This window comes from Hemibagrus wyckioides, linkage group LG09 (genome assembly GCF_019097595.1).
Source record: "Hemibagrus wyckioides isolate EC202008001 linkage group LG09, SWU_Hwy_1.0, whole genome shotgun sequence".
NCBI classification, from domain to species: Eukaryota; Metazoa; Chordata; class Actinopteri; order Siluriformes; family Bagridae; genus Hemibagrus; species Hemibagrus wyckioides.
The window spans coordinates 3,421,068-3,443,537 of NC_080718.1; the positions used below are offsets into that span (position 1 = coordinate 3,421,068).

Here is a 22,470-nt window from a genome sequence, read left to right on the forward strand (position 1 = left end):
TACTGACAGTATGAACAATATATTGACCTTCTTGTAATATACATCATGTGGAACGTGACCACCATTATAACCGTCAGTGAGCAGATATTCTTTGGTCATTTTCAGTTTCATGCTCCAAAGCCACTACGACGCTAGGTTACTGCTCTTAATTATGATACTGTTAGAATCATTAAAGTTTCAAGTTTATTGCCCTGTTACTGAGCGCTTCAAGCACTGACACATGATGAAATTCTTGCGCAAATATCACCCTTAGGCAATATAAAACGTCGCTAAAGAATGCAGGTGAAATAACAGTCAACAATGTCAGCGGTCATAAGGTAACATAGTGGGAGATTTTGCACTTCCATTCTTCTAAATTATTAATGTGTTCTTGTGAGTAAAAAAGAATACTGATATTCCTAAAATATTGATATTCCTAAGACTTTAGATATACTACAAAAAATTACTTAAACCAAAAAGGAGGGACAAAAATAAAGGGTCATGCACACACACTACTTAATATCTATCCATCACTGTACATATCTAATATATATATTAAAAAATAAAAATAAAAATAAAAATAACAATAAAAAAATAAATAAATAAAGCATTTTTCAATGCTACTTAATAATAAATTAATAAAATGTCTTGACTTTTATGCACATTTATTTAATATTTTCTTGGTAGGAGATATTAAGGAAATATAACAATATTAAGCAATAATAATTCCTTACACGTCGACTCATTTTGAGACATTTCAAGCTTGGAATTGCTTCATGTTGCTTATATATTTATTTCAAGTGTGATTGTTTAGTTTTTTTTTTTTTAAAGAAAACATCTTTTGGTATATTTCTGTGGTTCAAGAGGAATAAAACCTGCACACAGGACATGTAGAAAAAAATAATCACCATCACACGCTCTATCATGTTTTATTTTTTTACTTTAGGAGCACTTTGTCTAAACGTCACATATGGTAAAGACATGCTCATGTGTTTGGATTCTTGTACAGATAGAGAAATCACACAAAATAGAAGGCGTTTATTTTATATAATAAAATCTATTACAAATCATATCTATCTTTCAGAACATGCTTATAATGATTGTCTGGCTGTCCTTGTGATGTAATAATGGAAATATATCCAAAGACTACTGACATGGCTGCTTAATGAAAGCAAAGAAACCATAAATATTTCTATGAGTATAGTTAGAACAAATAACACCAGATATTCATTTCTATTACCATCATTGTGAAGCTATTTGTGTTTAAACTTTACAGTAATCTAACTAAAACTGACCTGAGGACATTATTCAGGTTCAGGGTCAACAGGGTCTTCCCTAAATCTCCATGATGTAAGTTTTTTTTTATCTCCTAAACCAGTTAATAAAATTAATATGAATAATAATTACTATACTGTAAATCTGTTTAGAAAAAGAAATGCTAAATTTTACCCAGATGTGAGCATAGAATTATTTTTAAAAATAAAAAAAAAACAGCCAATTTAAGGAAAAGACTAGAGATGAGATTTCATCCTTCATCTAATGTTTATCTAATAAACTTTACTTGCTGATGAAGTGATAGAATTGATCACATTATACTGTGCATTTCTGTTTGAATAAGTATTGTGCTTGGATTTCACCAACAAAGCTGCGAGAAATGATATAAACGCTAACTTTATCTCCTTCCTCTAATCGTAATTTGGTAGAAATCTTTTTCAAATGACTTGGGAAAGTATCCTAATCCTAAGGGAATGATACTTCTATGTGGATTTGGACAGAACAAAAATAATAATAAAGAAAAAAGTTACACCAGTAATAATTACATGACCCCAAAACTAATCCCGTCCGAACAAGGCTTATTCAACTGTATAGGTTAAACCAAGACATGCAGACAAAAGTGTGTTAAGAATAAGATGAGAACACGTCACTGATCAAAATCTGTGTTTTGTTTTCTTCTTTCACTTCTCACGTCCGCAATCGGTGCACAGAATGTCATCACGCTGTGTGAGGAAACCGCGGCCCACGAGCGACACGGAGCACTGCATGCATGTGAAACACTCGCTGTGCCACTGACGCTCCTCGAACGAGATATACTTCGCTCCTGCCAAACCTAAACCACACAAACATGTTGTTTATTCACATGTTATTTATTTATTTATTAAAATTAACCCACAGGTATACAGGTATACCCTCATTCCTCTTATATCATCTCATTTCCCTTTATGCTTCCCTTCCCTTTATGGTTATTTTCTATTAAATGTGAAATTTTCATATGATATTTATATTGAGCAGAAAAGAAATTTGGCAACTAGGAATGATGCAATATGGGCCCTAGGAAACTAGGTTGCTAGGAGACACAGGATCCCACGAAATGATGGAGAACTATGGAGAAGATAAGAATTAGGATCTATGGGACTTAGGAAACATAGGAATGATTGAAATGCAGGAAAATGTGTGAACTTGGAGTCTAGATATGTGTGAGATAGTGAGACAGGAAGTAGAGAAGAAGGGAAGGTTAAAACTAGAGATCATGGGAAGAAAACCAAGGAAAACAGGAAATAGGGAATATGGGATCATCTAAATATATATTAGGTATTTTACGATAAATAACACAGTCGTATAGCTATAAATATCTGTGCATACCAGATTTTTCAGACTTACTAGTAATAGCTTTGGTGCAGCCGACACACTTCTTGGCGTACAGGTTGCTGAAGCACTCCAGACAGTAGGGGTAGTTCTCTCGGGAGGTGAAGCGCTGCCCTGCTAGCTGTTTCTTACAGCCGATGCAGGTGAAACACTCGCGGTGCCACGGCTTGTCGTTGTATGTCACTCCACCAGTAGTAATGGACTTCGGAATATAGAAAAAAAGAAACAAGTTACCCCTCCACACCACCAGAGGTCACTGTCACTGATGTACTGGGGCTCGAGATTTGATAATAAAACATATAACTGACACTAAAGACCTAGGGGTTTCAGTCTTGTCCACAAAGGATTGGTGTGGCCCCTGCTTGATGGGAATTAAACTCTACATCCTGTTGTGTATAAGATTTAAGACCCTGTTATAAACTGTCACGACATATACTATAGACTTGATACCATGTGCTCATCTTTTTTTGAGGTAATATTAACCAGGGTTGCCAGGTTTCAACACAATTCCCATCTCATGTACATCTCAAAAACTGCACAAATCACCTTTCCAATGGAAGCAAAGGTTCGGACAATGGAAGCAAATGTATTTCTCATCCTTTCTCACGGGGTAACAATTTACAGTTGTGATGTGTGAATTTCACCCACACCATAATACCCATTTTCCTCTCCCAGTCTTATTCATCTCACAATACACACTCAGACCGTTTGTCCAAATTTAGAAGACATATTTCTGAATATTTCGCTAGAGAAACAAAATCTTGGTGGATTTGAGCAATTTTTGTGTAAATATGAATACCCTGGCAACCCTGTTATCAACTGTCCTGCCTGCTGAATTTCATCGACTAAAAAATGTTAATAGACTGAGCAGTGGGCAAGCATAATTCCTGCCCAAATGGGTCTCATTAGTTAATGTGTGATGCCGTTCCCATGTTTGACCACTAGGTGTAACAAAAAAGGTCTTTTTTTTTTTTAAAGGTAGTTATTTATCAGAACAGAAGAATGTGTGAAAGTGGTGTCCAGGAACATCTAATATCATTTCTAAAGTGCACTCCACAGCGACTATATCAGTGAAATTCCAACACTGAAATCCAATTCCGCTGAAAGCCTCGTCCTCTTGGCACCTTTACAGTTGCATCACTCACTTTCTTGCAGGAGCAGCACTGATAGGCGAACTGCTTCTCGAAACAGGGGACGCAGAAGTAGCTGTTATCTTTGGGGATGAAGGGCTTGGTTCCTATCGGCTGCTGGCAACGCTGACACAGAAAGCAGGTCTCGTGCCAGCTGTTCCCCTTGTACTCCATTTTCCGCGAGCCTACCGCAAAGACAAACAGGAGAGATATTTTTACCCGCCTCTGCAAGGACACACTTGCTTCCTGTAATCAGCACTATTATAAGAAGCTCTCTGGTTTGTTTTGCAAACAGTTAGTGCATATAGTACCATTACCCATAATACCTTGAGTGATTATTTGTGATCGAACTTGTCTTTTTACACCAATACCATTTGGTTAATTGTGTGATTCAGATTTTTTTATATTGTCGTGCTCTGTGAGTGGAATCATTTCTGTGCTATTTTGGTTGGACGAGTTAGATCAGTTAACGAGCTGTGCAAAAAAGGGTACGACTTTCAAAATCCACCGACTCAGTAGGATTATATTAGAGCCAAAACAGAGTCTCGGATCTGAAATGTGAGACCGTTTCCATGGATACCGGCACTACGCCGTGATTAATTGTGAACGATGTCATTTTATGTGGAACTATATAAATCAGGCATGTTTATAAGTAAGGAATAAAACGCTCAGGGCATTCGGTTTAGTTACGGGTTTGTTTAGTGTCCTACCTGGCAGGATAGTTTTTGTGCAGTTAGTGCACTTGGCTGAGTACTCGTTGGAGTAGCACTCGGTGCAGAGCAGAAGTTCATCTTTAGCAGCAAACGCTTTCTCGGCTAACGAGCGTCCGCATTTTCCGCACTTAAAGCAGTTCTCATGCCAGTGGCGATCCTTGTAGGAGAGATCCTGCAACGTAGAGAGAGACGTGATTAGCTGAAAATATCCTCTCTTATGTAACTCAGAGTGAACCTGAACGTGATTCAGTTTATAAGAAACGGATTTAGCCTTCACTCTTAACCTTAAGCCGCCTTTTCCAACGACTAAAACGTTTGCCATACAGCTCATTTATTGTCTGTTGTAGTAACTAGCAAATCATCTGGTCAACTGTTAGCATGCTAGCTCACAAATGTCACACGCAGTCTTAGCATTGCCATATTCTCACATATTCTTTAGCAACATTTCAAAACAAAATGTCAACTAAAATTTGGCATAACTCTTATTAGCTAAGTTAATATATCAACGTTGTTCAAAGAATGCAGTATTTAGGGTAAAAATAAAAATTACTAGGATGCTGTTAGGATCGTTATTGTAACTGTTCAATAATGTTGTTATAATAAGCGGACCTTTTAGCATTCTTAGGATATGAAGAATATATTTTGGGTGAAAAGTTCATAGAATGTTGTTAGAAACGTTTGTGTAACCTTTAAATAACGTTATAACGACGACAAGAAAACTGGACATTGTTAGAATATCACATCTATAGAACGAAATATTTCTGTACCCTTATAACAAGAAAATCTAAACAAAATCTGGAAATCTGAATGTTTTAAACAATGAATATTTGAAATTATAGGATTAAAATTTTTTGTTACTCTGCTTCCAGGTCGCTTAATTCAAAATTTAGCAACCTTCCTGGTGAAAAAGTGACATTTTTGCAAATATGACTACATTTTTTTGCCAAATATTTTAAAATATAAAGAAATCCGAACGTCAGAATCTATTTCTTACCTTGTTGTTGCACCCGATTGGTAAGGAGCAACCTTCACAACAGTTAGCAAAGAGGTTCTCATAACACTTGGTGCAGTATTGCGTGTCCTCTTTCAGGATGTATTTTTTGCCAAGCAGCGAGTCTTTGCAGTAATGGCAGTCAAATCGTTCTGTAGACATTGCTCTTTACGAAGAGAACGACAGTAAAATCGTTACGACTGAATCTTTCGGCAGAGTGCATGAAATTAAATTGTCTTGATGCCTAGTCTAGTGAAAAATCCCCAAAGATCTTAAAATAGAGAATGAATTCTGACAGCACCATACCTTTAGGAGTGTTCAGAGCCGCTCTTGCACTGTGAGGATGGAGTGTGTGATGTCCAGGAGTCGGATCGCTACAGATTAACACGATGCATCGAAAAGACCTTCTATAAATACCGTCCCTTTATTAGCTAAAATCTCTGGGGAGAATGACCACGCTGCACATGTCTACACCTTTTATGGCTGTTCTCCTACCACCCATATATCATTTCATACATGGTTCCTTTGTTTTATTTTCCAAGGAAAAACCACCAGGCTGAACATGTGACAACCAGAAAAGAAACATCTCAGGGAAATGAATTAAAAAATTCCACCTAAAAGAAAGAAAGCAGGGGAAATAGAAGAAACAGAGCAGATGGAACAAGACTGTCATGCCGGACGAAGCTGGACGAGGCTGAACTGTGTCTCAGACAAAAACATGTTCATCCAGAAGGCCAGACACTAAAAAACAAGCTGAGGAGCATAATGAGGCACTGCTGTGTATCGAGGATATGAACAAATTCATTTAGAAATGTATTCAGTACACAAGCATCTACATAATAAATGTAGTACTCATTAAAGAGTCCATTAAAAGTAATACAGGAAGAGGGTGTGTGTGTGTGTGTGTGTGTGTGTGTGTGTGTTTACAGTAGCTGAAGTACTAAAGTGGATGCAACAATTAGCATGATCTACATTTCGCAGGAACTCCTTCACAATTTAGTAGTCATTTCAGTCATTTCAGTCATTTTTAGCGCTGTATGAGTTTGCCATTTATGGAATTTTGTGGGCGTTGCTATATGTAACTTAGCTGTGCCTTGAAAAGTTGCTTGGTATTTTACATAGGATTGGTTTTTATTAACAACAGTTTCAGTGTGGTGGGAATTATTTTGTTTGGTTTGGTTGATGAAAATCTTTATGCATGAAGTACAAAACTTTGTTTGGGCTTCCGGTCAATTTTTCAGTCAGGATCTAATTCCAAGACGTACAGCTTTAGTGTATAGATTAACAGATTACTGGTCCAGATGTTATTCAAGTAAGGCATAGTTTTATGTTTACAGCATTTGGTAGATGCTCTTATCCAGAGAGACTTACCTTTTATTTCATTTTAGACAACTGAGCAATTAAGGGTTAAGGGCCTTGCTCAAGGGCCCAGCTTGGCTGACCTGGAATGCGAACATACAACCTTCTAAACAGTAGTTCCACAACACTAAACCACTAAGCAACCACATCCCTACAGCCCAGTCATTGCAACTGCATTAAGATCTTATTTGAAGACAATAAGTGCTTTGTGCCATTTCATTTTTGGGGCCTATTATAGTAGCCTTGATGTTAACTCTGGGATTTTACAACCAAACCCTGAATGACACCCTGGGCTTCATTATGCTGCATGATTACATATGTTCTTTCACAAACTCTAGGGCCTTCCAGATTTATTTAGATGATGTATCATGCAAATTGACTCCAAACAGCAAAGTATGTGATGTCTGCTAGCGAATAATTGTCCCAGAACTGATTTATTCATATGGTATTGCTTTGTAAGCAAATTTATTTCATATTTTTTGGTATTTTGTGTATCTACCCATTGAAGGGCATTTCAGCTCCAGACTGGAACAATACAAAATGTGTAGAAGTCATAAAAGGGGGTAAATACTTTAGACACTATAGAAGCTTGCAATCTTCATCGTCTTTGTTTTAAGCTTTACTTTTTTCATTTTCTATAAATAACAGTGTAATTAGATGAACATTCTCATTAGTTCGATTTTTTGGACCCCTTGTTATGTTGCATAACATTCAAGTGCCAATATTTTTGCTTGTAATACATATAAACATATAACCCGATCAGTTACCGTTTCATTTGCTGCAAAATATCTGACATTTTGATTGCACCGTGTCCTCCGACACTCGATGCCCGTCTGTGCCTGTAGGCGGTCGCTAAAGGCTTAGCGTGAACTGCTGCCAAACGCTGACTGCGTGCCAGGCGTCTTACTATCCACCGACATTGCTTCGGCTTGGCCGAGCGTCAGCTGAACCGAGCTGTGAACTAATTCTGCGTCGCCAGATTTCCGAGAGACGGGGATTCTGCAGCGAGGGCTGAATAAACAAGAATCCTGCATGTAAAAATAAAGAGCATGAGTTTTATGCTGTAATTAAGGCATTCGGTGAGCTGATTATTGCATTTACAAGCTGTTTCGAGAACCACGTCATTGTTTCGGTGTGCACGAGATAGGAGCTAATTAAAAAAAATATCAATACTTCAGCTTGAGGAAAGGAGCAAAAAATAGCTCAGCAGTGCGATTCAACTGTTTAATCTATCACGTCTACACTTACAGAGATCAGTTCTCCCTGATGGACCTCTTGATTAGATCTTCTACTCCTCCCTTAGTGGCTCCTTCACATTTCTTTTCATCTTCACATGCATGCCAAATGTTAACATGGACCTTGCTGTGTTTTTAAAGCGTACATTCGATCGTCCCCTTCATCGTTTGGCTTTTAGCTCCCCTCGGTTATGCAGCTGCCATCTGATTAATCTGTGTCACTGGATTATATCTAGTGTCACAATAAACAAACAAATGTACACAGTCGGAGTTGCTAGGCATTGCTGATACCGAGCTTGTCATTGTCATTGTGCGTGTCCCTCGTGTGTATATGGTTGTGTGTTTGTGTGTGTGAGAGAGAGAGAGAGAGAGAGAGAGAGAGAGAGAGAGAATATCCCTTTTGACTGGCCTAAAAATATCAGCCATTCCAAGCAGGTCACTTCATTCCTTAACAAAAATGTGAACTGATTTGTTTTCAGTTGCAGGATTTACATCCTTTACAGTCGGGATCTAGAACAGTCTACTAATACATTCCTAAGATATTCGAGTGGACTGATAAGATCATTCAAATATTCTTAAAATCAGCTCAGATGGACGGAAACCACAGAAACTGACCTGTGCGCATGATCCACACACTGAAGCGTGGTTGTGGTAGCACTAACCTGAGTAACTTGCTTCTCTGATTTTAATGCCCTCTTAATCAGGACACTGATTTTTTGGTGGATGACCTCCTTTCCTCTTCTACAAAAACATTTTTGGGATACAGGGATATTTTTTTTAATTTTTAATTTTTTTATTTAGTTATTTATTTAGTGGCTTTCCTATACATTGTTTCCACAGTCTAGGTGTTAGCTGTGTAATTCCAAAAATCTCCACAGGCTTTAGCTCATATAAGCGGCTTGTCAAGCTGCTTTGTTTTGCTAGCGCCTCAGTTTTGTTGATATTGTATTTTTAAGTAACTGATATTGATATTTGTACTTATGTATTGATACTTTACATAATCTTATGAATTATTGATTAATTAATTATAAAATGATTAATTATTATGAATGCCTCATATGCAGCGTATTAGAGTCGAAATACTTTATGATATTGAGTTTTGGGATCTGGATGAGGTGATGAGAGTATATGAGGTCAAAAGAGCGAGACGTTCAAAAAGTATGTCTCGTTTGTCTCTCGAGTCATTATCAAGAGACGTGAGATGAAGAGAAACTCTACCTCCGTCTCAGTTTCACTGATCTGTCTACGTGTGTTGGACGGAATAAAGAAATCTGATGAATTGACCTCTTTTTTTTTGATGACAATCAAATGAGCGACGCTAATGCATCAGCTTCTTCGTTCTGATTATGTGCAACAAGAGCAGAGTTTCACAGTTTAACATACCCAACAGCTGCTTAAGCAGGCGCTGACAGCATAAGTGGAGAGCCATTGGCTTGAGATCGGGTGACTGTACCAGCACAATCCGCTCGCTCAGAGTCAAGTAATGGCTTTAGCCGGCCGTCCGGAACGGGATACACTCAGGAGAGACGGAGGACAAGGAGGCACAGTCGCGAAAACCTTATGATCCTGCAGAACTATAAACCTCTTCAGAGACTCCCGAGACAGATCCAGACCCCCTCGGAGCTGCTCATACAGAGAGTGTGGGACAGTGACGGGAGACGGCGGGGTCATCTTCAAGCTTGTCACAGAATAAACTAACAACTCTGTGCTAAAGCTTTGAGAAACCTTGGAGAGGTTGTGACCTTTGGGTTAACAAACAAAATGAGGCTTGGCGAATTAACACAGAGGTTGAGGAGGTTGGTGAATAAACACGAAAACAAGGAGTTTATTTTAACTTATGTTCAGTATGTACTTCTATAGCAGACTGAACCCAGAAAAGGTACTTTCTCCTCAGGTTCCTCGGTTCCTTCTGGGTTTTCTGTTTCTTCCCACAGTGGATTCTCTGTTCCAAATTGCTCCTAGATGTGAATCACTGTGTAAATGTCGGTCCTTGGTTCTTCAGTTCACTGGTTTTTCATCTGAGATGTCTAGAATTCCCACCTCAAACCCTGTATTCCTGGAATAGGAACACTAACCAAGATGGTGCATGGCATTCTTTTTATACAGCATATTTAATTTAGCTCATTTTCATTTAGCGTGCCAATAATTCTAGATCTCTACACATCTACAGTCTACACAAGAAATCTGAAAAATGCTTGCTTTCTATTTTGTATTTAAGTTAACAAACCAAGTAAGCTAAGCTGAACTAAACACTGCTTCGACTATGTAAGCTGGCTAGCTAACTTAGCTAACTGTTGTTAGCTTGGAATGTCTGTTAGCTAACTCATGTTAATTCTTACATCTTTCTATCTGTTTAGCTATCTAACAAAGTGCTTCTTAGCATGAGCGAGTTTAATATAGAAATTCCCTGCTGTAAAATGAGGAAAAGATCATGAGATCTGCCTAGCTATTCTAGCTCACTGTTTCCACAGTTTAGGTGTGCGTTGTGAAATGCTAATATCTCCACAGGTGTTAGCTCATATTATTTCTTCATTGTTTTCATGCTGTTAAAGCATTTAAAACAGGAGATAGCTCATTTGTCTTCACTGTCTCAGACACTGCTGCTAAGGATGTTGTGTCTGAAGTGTAGAAGATCAGCAGGTGTTTTGACTGGAATTGTGATATTTTGACTGGATCTTTTATTTATAAATTTTTTCCTTACAACTTCATACAGAGCCCAAACTCGAACTTTTCTCTAACTTCTACACTCCTAACAAGTTCCAATGCAGGTCATAAAGTTCAGTAAAAAGTTCAGAGGTTCAAAACACCAGGAGACCGGTTAGCTTCAAATGCCAGCTACTCGGGTCTCCGAAAAACAGCCGGAGAATTTGGCAGTTAGCATGGCGATATTGTCTCCTCGGTGTAGTTTGTCAGCTTACGCTATATGTGTCGAACTATTTATACCAGCTGAGACGTGGCTGAAAAAGCACCCAGCTCATCTCAGGCTTTCAGAGTGTGCTGTTTAACGCTCAGCACCTGTGATCTCTCGCCCATAATCACTTTCGAATTATTTTTAGGGTTCTCTAAACCACTTCAGACTTCTGGAGGTCACTGAAAATGAAACAGCAGCAGCTGCGTTGCTCAATTCCACTTGATGGGTTCTACTTCCACGGGGTAAAGTGGGCAATTATTCGAATCTGCCTCGTCAGAAAGCGATTCATTTTCTATAACAGCAGCTCTGAGAAAACCACGGGGTTATATAACATGTTATCGTTTCCATGGCAACAACATACACGGGGACTTGTACGGTGGACGCTTTGCGTGAAGAGATTTTTAAACGGCATGCAATTGTTCATACGGTGACTTTTATTTTGCATTTTATAAAAGGAGTCTCCAGTGTCGGAGGAATCGTTTCCATCAGATTACGGAAACCTGATTTAATTGCAGCTGGATTAAATTTTTGAAAGTGTCTTTAAACACAACCTCTTGCCTCTGATCCTGAAAAAGGGTCAGGGATAGAAAATATGGACTGAAGTTGGAAAATATGTAATTTTTTCCTTTCATAGTAAGTAATAAAATTTAACATTAAATCAATAAAAAATCTGATTATACATGAACGACTATTTAAATGAACATCTCATAGGAGTGTATTATACTACCAATATATTGTAGCATGAATCATCCTAGTGTCATGGTTATGCCAAATGACTACAATTCCCATCAGCCCCAGCACATCACACGTCCCCATCGACCTCACCTGTGCCTCGATTCTCTCTGATGAGCAGCCTATTAAAGGTTCCAGTGTTTCATCATCAAGCTTTTGAGACTGCTTGTTGCTGTTTGCTGTGTTACGATCTTGTTTTTGCTGTTTTAAGCAAATTACGTATTTAACCTAATTTCTAAAAACAATTCTATATTGCTATGAATCAAAAATAACGTACAGAGGAACCGTGGAAGGTGTGAACTTTTACACTGTGCATGCATGCTGTGTTTACACTAAATACACTGGAACACGATTATACTTTTAAAATCAGACATTTTATTTTCAGGACACTACAGACATCAGACATCTAAATCATTTGGCAAATAATGTTTTGGTAAAATTTCTTGCCATGATCGATTCAGAAAATCCGTCCAGTTGCACATGTCAAACGCGTAATGCATAGAGAAACGCTCTGTATGTTGGATATGATGCAGCATGGGCTCTCGATTCGGAGACACACACACACACGCACACACACACTAACAAACTAACACACCCTGAATGCAAAGACAGTTTGTTAAAGGGAACCAAGACCTCACAGAGAGAACTAGATAGAGTGCGGAGGAAAAGAAAAGCAGGACGATCCAGTGAAGAAGCGATAACATCCTTTTTCACAAAGAGTTGGTATTCAAACACAAGACCAGATATAAAAGTTGTTGTGGGGGTTTTTTCCGAGTCAGAGTCACCCCTGGGGCTTCTTTCGAGTCAGTGTTTGAGCGCCACAGGTGCAACAAAACGCTGCAGAAATAAATAAAGACCGTCCTGAAGCCATTCACATTTTTCTCGGGATTATTGTTTTGCTCGCGGAGGATGTCCTATCAGCTTTCACATTCAAGCTTCTTTACCATTTCCTGTTTATTTCAGTGCGTTGGTTTGTGCTTAGAGCATCCAGCAGTTGAAGTTTCGATCTCCTCACATGTCACAGGGTCCATCATGTGATCAAAGCTGATTCTCAGTGAGCAAACTTTATAGATTGATCAGAAAATTTTTTACATTTGTACAGTGTCTACTGTGTGTGTGTATGTGTGTGTGTGAGAGAGAGAGAAAGAGAGAGAGAGCGAGAGAGAGAGAGAGAGAGAGAGAACTAACACATTTTCTCCAAAAAAAGGTCTTGCATTGAACATTATATCACAAAATACAGACACAACACGGACACCATAAGCAACTGCACTTTTTAAATAGCATCAGCTTGAGGAAAGTAAAGAAACAGCAATAATAGAACACAGTAATGCATTTATGTAACAAAATGGGCATCCAAAACCTCGGAGTCCTAACTCTCTGCATCAGCATTGGCCTGCGCTGGAGCTCTGGCTCTTTGTGATGAATGTCTTTGTGGGTGATTCCATGATTGGGCTGCTGTTTGTGTTCCACTGATATAACAGTTAGACACAGGTAAAGTGTCCCTAACAGCAACCAGTTTGCATGTTTTAGACAGATAACTTACAAAACAGCATTTTTGCCTATCCCAGCCCAGCAACACTGTACTGTTGACCAACCGAGTCCAACAAAACAGCATTTATGCCTATTCAAGCCCAGAAAACAGAGCTTTTGCACATCCCCGGCTGACAGAACTGTATGTTTACCCATCTCAGCCCAACAAAACTGTATGTTTGCCCATCTCAACAAACATTTTTACCTATTCCAGCCCAATAAAACTGTCTTGTTGTAAATCCTAACCGAATAAAACAGATTTTTTTTGCTCATACTAGCATAACAAATCTGTATTTTTGCCTATCCCATCAGAATAGAACAGTATTTTTGCATATCCCAGTCCAGAAAAACTATGTTTCTGCCCATCTCAACCAAAAAATTGTTGCTCTTAATCCCTGCCCAACAAAATAGAGTTTTTGCCTATTCCATCCCAACAAAATTGTAATTTGCCCATGCCCATCCAACAAACTGTATTGCTGCCTATCCCAGTCCAAAAAAACAAATTTTTTGCCTATCCCAGCCCCAAAAATAGAGTTTGTGCCCACTCTACCCAAACAAAGCTGTATTTCTTCCCATCTTAACCAAAAAACTGTACTGTTGCCCGTCCCATGCCAAAAAAACTGAAATTTGCCTATCCCAGCCCATATAAAATAGTTTTCGCTCATCCTTGCCCAACAAACTGTATTGGTGCCTATCCAAGTGCAGTAAAACTAAACCTTCCAGTCCAATTTTTTGCCTATCCCAATGCCATAAAAATAGTTTTTGCCCCTCTCAGCCCAACAAAAATTAAATTGTAATTTGTCCACTCCAGTCCAACAGAACAGCATTTTTCATTAATGTTCCATAAAAACTCCAAATGATCAACAGGAAGTCATTATACAAGTTTCCTGAAGTTTATGAGAAGAAGAAGTCTCATTCTTCTCCCTTTTTTGATGATATTGTGATATTAACTGATGCATTTAATGTTGCTAGTTATACACATTTGGGCAGTTCTGTGATTCAAAGCAAGGAAAAATACAGTCAGAACCCTTTTTTTAAAAGGAAAGAAAAACAGGATAGTTGCCTGAGATGGGTTAAAATTCTTTTAAAAAAGAATGATTATACTTTTTTTTTTTGTTTAAATGCATGTTTTGTTCAGTCCAGTCTTGAAAAGCAATCATGGAATCTCCTCATTGAGCTAAAATTAGTCGAGGAACACGAAGCACGGCGCTTTAGTAATCTGCGTGCATTCCTGACGAAATGATATTCCTGTGTAATTTTATCATACAGTACTTTTAAGATTATGCAAAATCACAGTAAAACAAGATCAGAGAAAAACAATCAATCAAGGGAAAAGCTTTGGCACTGAACACGTTTGCTAAGCTAGTGTCTATGAATAGAGCAGTACAGAGCTACATTTCTCTCTTCATAAGAACAATATCTACAATAAAAGTCCATGGGCTTTCTCATTAACGTCCCCTCAGAAAACAGGGCCTCGTATCCTAATCTCTTACGAATGTGCGTGGGTAATGTGCAAACCAACACACATGCATACATTTGCATAATAGACTTGTGCTCTTAATTTCATTTTTTTTTTTTTCTTTCACTCTGCTAGACAAAACTTAAAATACAAATAAATAAATAATAAATAAAGAGTGGGATAATGGACTGGTGTGATCATGTACCATGAAAAAAAATTAATTAAAATGCTACAAACATAAAATTGTTATAATTTGGCTAATTTCTTTCACTGGATTTAGCCTTTGCTAAATTTTAGTAATAATATAGTGCATCGTTGTTTCAAAGAAAATAGAACTGAAATCGAGATATTTTACTCATCCCTCTCAGTAAAGTCTATTCCTTTGACATTTCTAATCGAACAGAAACTTTATAGATTTATTCAAATTCATTTACACGACAAACTCACTTGTGTGCATCTTGAGAATTTGGAATCGAATAGGGTTGCGATGAAGAGCAACGAGTTTTGTTTCAAAAAGCTCTACAGTTTTAAACAATGGACCATTTATTTATTTATTTATTTATTTATTTATTATGTAGATGTTTTTTTCTTGCTCTAGCTACCTGTTACTGCAGTATTAGATGTTGATGTGTGCTGCTAGCAATCAACTCGTTGTGCTTAATTATTTTATTTTTTAATTTAAGATTTTTTTATCAGGTTTTCTAACAAGATACTGCAGTTTCTCCTCTGGATATGCTATTTTATTGTTTTGATCGTTTTGATCGTTATTCGTGAACTATTGCTTGTTCTTTTAGCGCAACCACATGCACTAGGCTCGTTGGTATCTTATACGGTATCAGAAGCAGTATCCAGGAAGCCCGAGTATGTCGGATGACAGTAAAACCTGTATTCCTGTCTTCTCTGAAACTTTCCCTACACGCATCAAAAGCTAACATTTCTGACGTATGAAGACGTGTTGCATGTTTCTACGTATGTTGTTAGGAGAGTATAGCATTAGTGCTGGTGATCAAAGCGTACGTTCTGGCTGATTTATACGTCATAACAGCGTACTGATGCTTTAGCAACATCATTATCTTTCCATGACTGTGCAAATAAACATCCAAAGAAATTTATGACCAAAAAAAACAAAAACAAAAACAAACTTCTAATTCAGACACTACACTAATTACATCAGTGGACAACACATACACGATTCACACATCTGTAAACACTTCATACTTGACGAACACCACACCTACACTATATCATAGTGAAATAAATAATCCACAAATAGTTCCTATTCAACACTTATGTTCTCAGCTGGAGTCATTTAGTCAACCGGATGTGAACGTGGAATGACAATTAAAAAAAATAATAATAATAATTTAAAAAATCACATGGCATTAAGGAACCAAAACAGTCACAAAAGGTTATCACATAATAAAATATGTTCTCTGCATTCAAATGAATAAATATGGAAAGTGCTCAGCATGACTATCAAAATAAATTAATATCCGCTTCTTTTTTTACAAAAATAAACCAGAGCAGTCTAAGCAGATAACGCTGATCATCGTACGTTTTGATTTACCATATTTTCCGGGCAATAAGTTTCACTGACCTACTGACACACGCCCCTAAAATTCTGTATGCTTTACTGTGTTAGAAACCAAATTAAATGAAGTTTTCTTGAAATGTATCACCTCTGAAATGGTGCTCATATTAAACAAATTTCGTTTTTGTGTTGCTCAAGATATACTGTACATTATCTGAGCTGTTTTGCTTTAGCTCTGACCTCCCTCAGTAGTGCCAACAAATGTCCCTTAAGTCTGCTTTACACTGTGCACTAACAAACGTCCTATAAGTTTATGTTAAAGTGTGTCACATGATGTCATTCAAACCTGTCAGATTGCGGGCTATCAGTGTTTTAGGTCATACTATACGATTGCTATTCTCTCACAACAGTCCTGCGACGCAACAACGACATGTAACGACATTCTGCTTTTAAGCAATTAGCATTCTAAATTGAAAAAAATTCCAAGAACTTGTTTCTCAAAAGTCTTAAGACACTATGACACCGAATCAGCTGTTTGGGAGAACGTCATCTTCAGCAGTCGATGGCCAAGAAATTGTTGCACAATGTGAGAAAATGTCAGCAAGTCAATGGCTTGGGTGCTTGGTTAATTCAGTCTGGTTATTTTCTGAAGATATGTTTAACCACAAGGTAAGAGTAAATTATCCTTCAAGAGCTGATGTAGCAAGCGGTGGGATTAAATAATGTGCCCTAAAGTTACCGCGTCAAAGCGCCATTTGGTTTAACCAATCACACCAAACAATAGCTTTGTTTTAAAGTTCTCATTGTTGAACCTAATTGTCAACCAGACTGGTACTAGCCTGGTACAGCCACCCCTGATTAGGAACGATTAAACTTGCACAATGTAAAACAGACTTGCATCCATCCTAACAACAATTTTAAATGTTAACTCTAAGGTAACACTGGGAATGTAGCAGGTTTGGAGTATATGGGTTACCGTAGAACATTTGCAAATGGGCGCATACAAAAATACTTACATGCATGGCAGTTTGTTGTGTTAGTCTTACATCATTAAGGGGGGTGCAAATGTGTCTTATAGCCTGGAAAACATGGTATCAACCTCTTACATCATTTGCAGCCAATCAGCACATGTCCAGATTAACCCCAGTACCATTTGTCAAGATTATTAAACGCCTTGTATTCATTGTGTCTTCTGACATAATCACAAGCTAGACAAGTGTGTTCAGCCCAGAAATAGGCTTTCTTTACCTTGAAGTGTTTACGCCAGTCAAAGTACCTCAAGTAAAGTTCCTCGTTCTTGTCCAGAAATAAAAGATATTCAGCCAGCTCTTTTGGGGAGGAGAAGTCGTCCACGTGGATGAAAGCATCGCCCTCGACAAAATTCTGATAATTCTCCCTCGGTGGGCCCAAAACTACTGGCACCGTACCAACTGAAAGCGGGTTGTACAGTTTCTCCGTGATGTAGTCCTTGTGAATCGAGTTCTCGAATGCCAAGTAGAATTTGCAGCTGGCGATGGTGGGGAAGTAGTCCTGGTCCGATATGTACTCGCCGAATGCTTGGCCGTAGGCATGGATCTCCACATGCTTGTATAATTCATTGTAGTACTTCACTCGTACATGATCCGGGTTCCAGTTGCTCACAATCCAGCAGATCAGCTTGTTCTTGCTCGGGGGTACAAAGCCTTCCTCGCCTTGAGAGGCGACAATGGCGCCATAAGGCACTTCAATATCAGCGTCCTGACGGTAATTCAGTGTCAGGTTGAACAGGTTCTCGATGCCGGGTAACTGGGATGAATGCGATGGTGACTCGAGGTTCATCCAGATCCATTTCTGCAGAGGAGGCCGATACGCCGGTGGCATGTTAGACAGATCTGTGCTAATATCTCTGTGATGGATGACGACCGCATCAGATTTGTTATAAAGGTTGCGATCAGCGGTTATGAAACAGTTGTCGATACTAAACAGGGAGCTGCACACGTTCAGGTCGTAGGTTTCCCCAAATGGCCAGAGCCAGACGAGCACCGTAGTCTGGTTCTGCTCACTTCTGTTGGACAGGAGGCTCTTTACTCGAGCCGTGGATGTTTCCGATTCAACAGGGCCCGATAACCAGCTAGTGGACGGCTTGAGGTACATCAAAAACAGAGTCACAAAACAGCCCAGTAAGAAGGTGCCAAGCATGAGGGGTCGCAGAATCCTGTGCGTAGGTGCAGATGGCATACTCTGGCCTTTAGAAAAATTCAAAGATATAACATTATTATTGCAGTAAGTGTGATAAATAATACATGACCAAATAATCTCCTAAATGCTTACCTGGTAGTTTTGCAGTCATTCAGAAAGGGTTTTGCAAAGCAGATGCTTCGGCCAGTGCTTTTTTAACAGTAACAAAACGAAATGTAGTTATGAAGAGTTAAAAACGTTGGAATCTTCATTTGGTCCAGTCTTGTAAATGTCTTGAATAGTTTTCTCAGTGTAGGTCCCTATTGAAAAGAATAATAGAACCGATAATTATATCATTTCATTGAGTCTGAAAGAGTCAAATAGTTTGTTACTCTTTAAAACACCCTTCTGGAATAATACCCTTTTCATCATAAAGGTCAAGGTTGTCTAAGGCAACACGACTGCCATTGAGCGTGCAGTTAGGAGCCCACAAGATGGTGCCACATCACTATTTTGGGTTGAGTGTAACAGGGTTATATGGAAGGCATGGTTACAAGGCACTCACTTGCAGACACTACACCCCAGCACTGGCTCCAGGGGTCAGTCCTGATATTTCTATTCTGGGCAAGATACAAGGATGGGATAGGTGGGGATGTGGTAGCTTAGTGGTATTGGACTCCTGATCACTGCTGGGCCCCTGAGCCAGTTTCTCAGTTGTACAAAATGATATAAATTGCAAGTCGCTCTGGATAAGGGCGTCTGCCAAATGCCAGAAATGTAAATGGATGCCCCATGGTCAGCTCTTGATAGAGCTCCATCAGGCGCATAACAATGGACAGACCTCACAGTTGGCTTGGAAATGGCTGGGAATTTGCCAGGAATCTGTAGCTAGGGTTAAAGAAGTCCAGGCTGGCACTCAGTGGCCACTGATCTATATTGTTTGTGCACTTCTTTGGCCACAAGTTTCAGAATCCTGAAGGGTAAATCAATCAGATTGGCTCTCTACGTGCACTGGTTTGCAACAGGAAAACAAACAACATGACACAATAAGAATTTCAGGCCAGGGTATAGTCCATGAACTGAAGAAAAAAAGAGCTTTGTTGCAGAATAAGGTTTTTGTTAATAAGTGAAACAAAGGACATGTGCTCTGTTATAGGAAATAAACGATTGGATGGTGTCACATGGGCCGACGCGAATCAGAGTTACTTTCCTTCTTCCATTCCTCCACAACAGTTTTTCCAGTGACTACATTTTTTCAAATAATCCAAGGAAGACGAGTCTAATTTATCTAATTATCTAATTTTTATCCATTTATCGTTGCAGTTTTAAACTAGTTCCTGTCATCACTGTCTATGGAAGTCAGTAATCCAAAGTTGTCTGTCCTGAAGATGTTTCAGTAGTAGAAAAATGTTACAAAGCGCTAATACTGGAGACTCCTTCCCTAAATGTTCAATAAAAATCTCCATCCTTCACCATAGCAACGATTAAATATTATTCTTTGTTCTATAACAGTAGGTTTTATTCCAGAAATCTAGTTCTTATGAAATATTTTGTGCCACACTCTATATGGAGAATCCGCCAGAACGAGAATGTCTGTCTTTCAGTCATAAGTTATTATTTTGGCTCACACTTACCATTGATTTGATTTATTTATTTTTTTTTTTTACAACAACATGGCTGTGATGTTTCATTCCTTACATATTATATAGAGCTGGTTGTGTCTATTTGCACAGTGTGTAATATCAATATCTCAATATCTCACTCCATTGTATACATCACGATGGGAGGGATAACAATAACATTGATTTCACTTGAGTAAATGGGAACACTGCCATCTTCAGGAATAGCACAGATGGCACAGATAGCTTACATTGTATAATGAACATATAAAGAATTTTATTTATTTATTTTTTCCAGTACCAAACAGATCAATGATGAATCACATTCGCAACATATTGTCCAGATCAGAGTTATTCAGTTATTCAGTTTATTTAAGAACATGGAGTAGATGGAGCAGATGGGTAGAAAAAGTGGCAGCTAATGTGTAAGAGCATTAACCTCAGAAACCACATTTTCTTTCCTTCTGTCTTCGTACTGTGAGAAGCGTGAGAAGAAAATACTTAACTGATCATGTTCACATCCTGTGTCAAAGCAAATCACTCAAAACCCTGCATTCAGGCTCATTGCGCTCTCTCGCTCTCTCTCTCTCAAATCTGATATTACAGTAGATTTGAACATTATGTGAAGCTCTTGACCTGCATCTCTATGAATTTATGCACTGTGCTGCTATCACATGCTGAGATCTGATAGTTAAACCATACGTACTAAAAAGACACAAAGACACACACTTGATGGAAACACACCAGCGACAATGAATGGCACTTTATAATCACAATATCACACATCCATAGGAACATTGATTGTATTTGCATGTACTGTATACTCCATAATGGCACTGCAGTGAAAAGAAAGCAATAGAAAATCCTGAGGAATGTTTTTGCAAAAAAAAAAAAAAATTGTGTGCAGTATTTGGGCCACGCAGTGGACTCACGTGTTTTTGTAGGAGGAAAAAAGGGAAAACAAATGACACCGGGAAGCATGGCACGGACAGCATTTCATTATCATGAGTGCACGAGCCATTTCATTAGCTACAGCTCATAATTATTACAGAAGCGGGAAGCAATGGTGTATTCAGTGCACGAGGGTTCTTTCCCATTATATTACGCAAATATAAGTGAAATGTGAATTGCATTTTCGGGTTGCACCATGCTGTGTGTATATTGATAGATAGATAGATAGATAGATAGATAGATAGATAGATAGATAGATAGATAGATAGATAGATAGATAGATAGATAGATAGATAGATAGATAGATATTTGGCTATACTGATTTATAGCCAAATATAGATAGCTGTATATAGGTAGCTGTATCCTTCACCTATCTTTTGTGTCCGAATTGCGGTCATGTAGATTTTCATAATTTCAATAGCCATACCGCGGAAGAAACAAGAGAGAAAAAAAGGTCGCATCCTCACGTGCGCGTTTTCCCTTTCTCCGTTCTATATTTCCCACCGCACACAAAAATGGGCATAATAATAATAATAATAATAATAATAATAATAATAATAATAATACAAGCTGTACTCACCATCGCCTTGTCTTGGCTGAAAGAAAACCTAGAGGAGAGAAAGAAAGGAGCAGCAGCAGCATCATCATCATCATCCGTCCATTTCCATCTCTGCAGCTCTCCCACACAGCGCGCGCATGCGAGTGAGAACCCAGCCAAGGTGGGCTAACACTGCAAGCCCCGAGCCAGCATCGCCAAGCCATGCTCTTTCCCTGCCTCTCCGAGCATGACAGACCATGACCACTGACGAACAGACATGTCGCTGTGTAGTATAAGCTGACGGAAATGCGTCGGTATAGGCTTTATGCGCGCGCGCGCTCACGTGTGTGTGTGTGCGTGCGTTTGTGTGCTTGTCTGTTGGCTCTCCAATGCGGTCCTGTGCTGTGAGGCTCAGCTTGCTTCGCGCTCACACGCAGCAACATTTTCATGCTTTTGATTAAAATGAAAATAAATAAATAACAGGAGATAGCATATAGAGCTAGATGTTTATATTATAGATAATATTATAATCTATATTCCCCAACACAATGATAAAGACTATGATAAACAAGAATGAATCTAATTGTAAGTTTTGCATTATTATTATTATTATTGTTATTATTATTATTATTATTATTCAGTGACCGCCACCTCTATCCATTCCCCCATTTCTGCCAGTTTGGTGGATGTGAATAAAGGAAGAGAATTGTTCTATTAGGCCATGAGGATCTAATGGATGTTAATGGCCTAAAAGGAACAACAGGTTAATATCCAAAGCCACATGGAAACCAAACAAGAAGCAGCTTCTTCCTGAGGTTTGCTCTGAATTCAAGCAGTCTTCAGTAATATTCCCCTGTTCCTGTGTGACCGACTTTTTCGTGTCTGTTGTTTTAAAAAATGAATGCAGGTCATGATTAAGGCTCACAAATAACACAGAAAGAGAATGCAGGATTTTGTGCTGGTTTTCCTGGTGAAGATCTAGGTGATTTTGT

At 38.5% G+C, this 22,470-nt stretch overlaps 2 protein-coding genes across 2 annotated transcripts; both read right to left on the reverse strand.

The window, feature by feature from the left end:
* Positions 1-872: 872 nt before the first annotated feature.
* Positions 873-6,042, reverse strand: fhl5 (four and a half LIM domains 5). The gene is made up of 6 exons (XM_058399819.1): positions 5,763-6,042; positions 5,460-5,622; positions 4,463-4,637; positions 3,768-3,937; positions 2,638-2,824; positions 873-2,086 (listed from the first exon to the last, which is right to left on the reverse strand). The coding sequence occupies exons 2-6, from the start codon at positions 5,616-5,618 to the stop codon at positions 1,935-1,937; spliced, it is 843 nt and encodes a 280-aa protein (XP_058255802.1). The 5' UTR covers positions 5,619-5,622; positions 5,763-6,042; the 3' UTR covers positions 873-1,934.
* A 6,003-nt stretch (positions 6,043-12,045) lies between these two features.
* On the reverse strand, positions 12,046-21,861 carry fut9a (fucosyltransferase 9a). The gene is made up of 3 exons (XM_058399818.1): positions 21,521-21,861; positions 18,524-18,690; positions 12,046-18,438 (listed from the first exon to the last, which is right to left on the reverse strand). The coding sequence occupies exons 2-3, from the start codon at positions 18,540-18,542 to the stop codon at positions 17,351-17,353; spliced, it is 1,107 nt and encodes a 368-aa protein (XP_058255801.1). The 5' UTR covers positions 18,543-18,690; positions 21,521-21,861; the 3' UTR covers positions 12,046-17,350.
* Between the last annotated feature and the right edge of the window lie 609 nt (positions 21,862-22,470).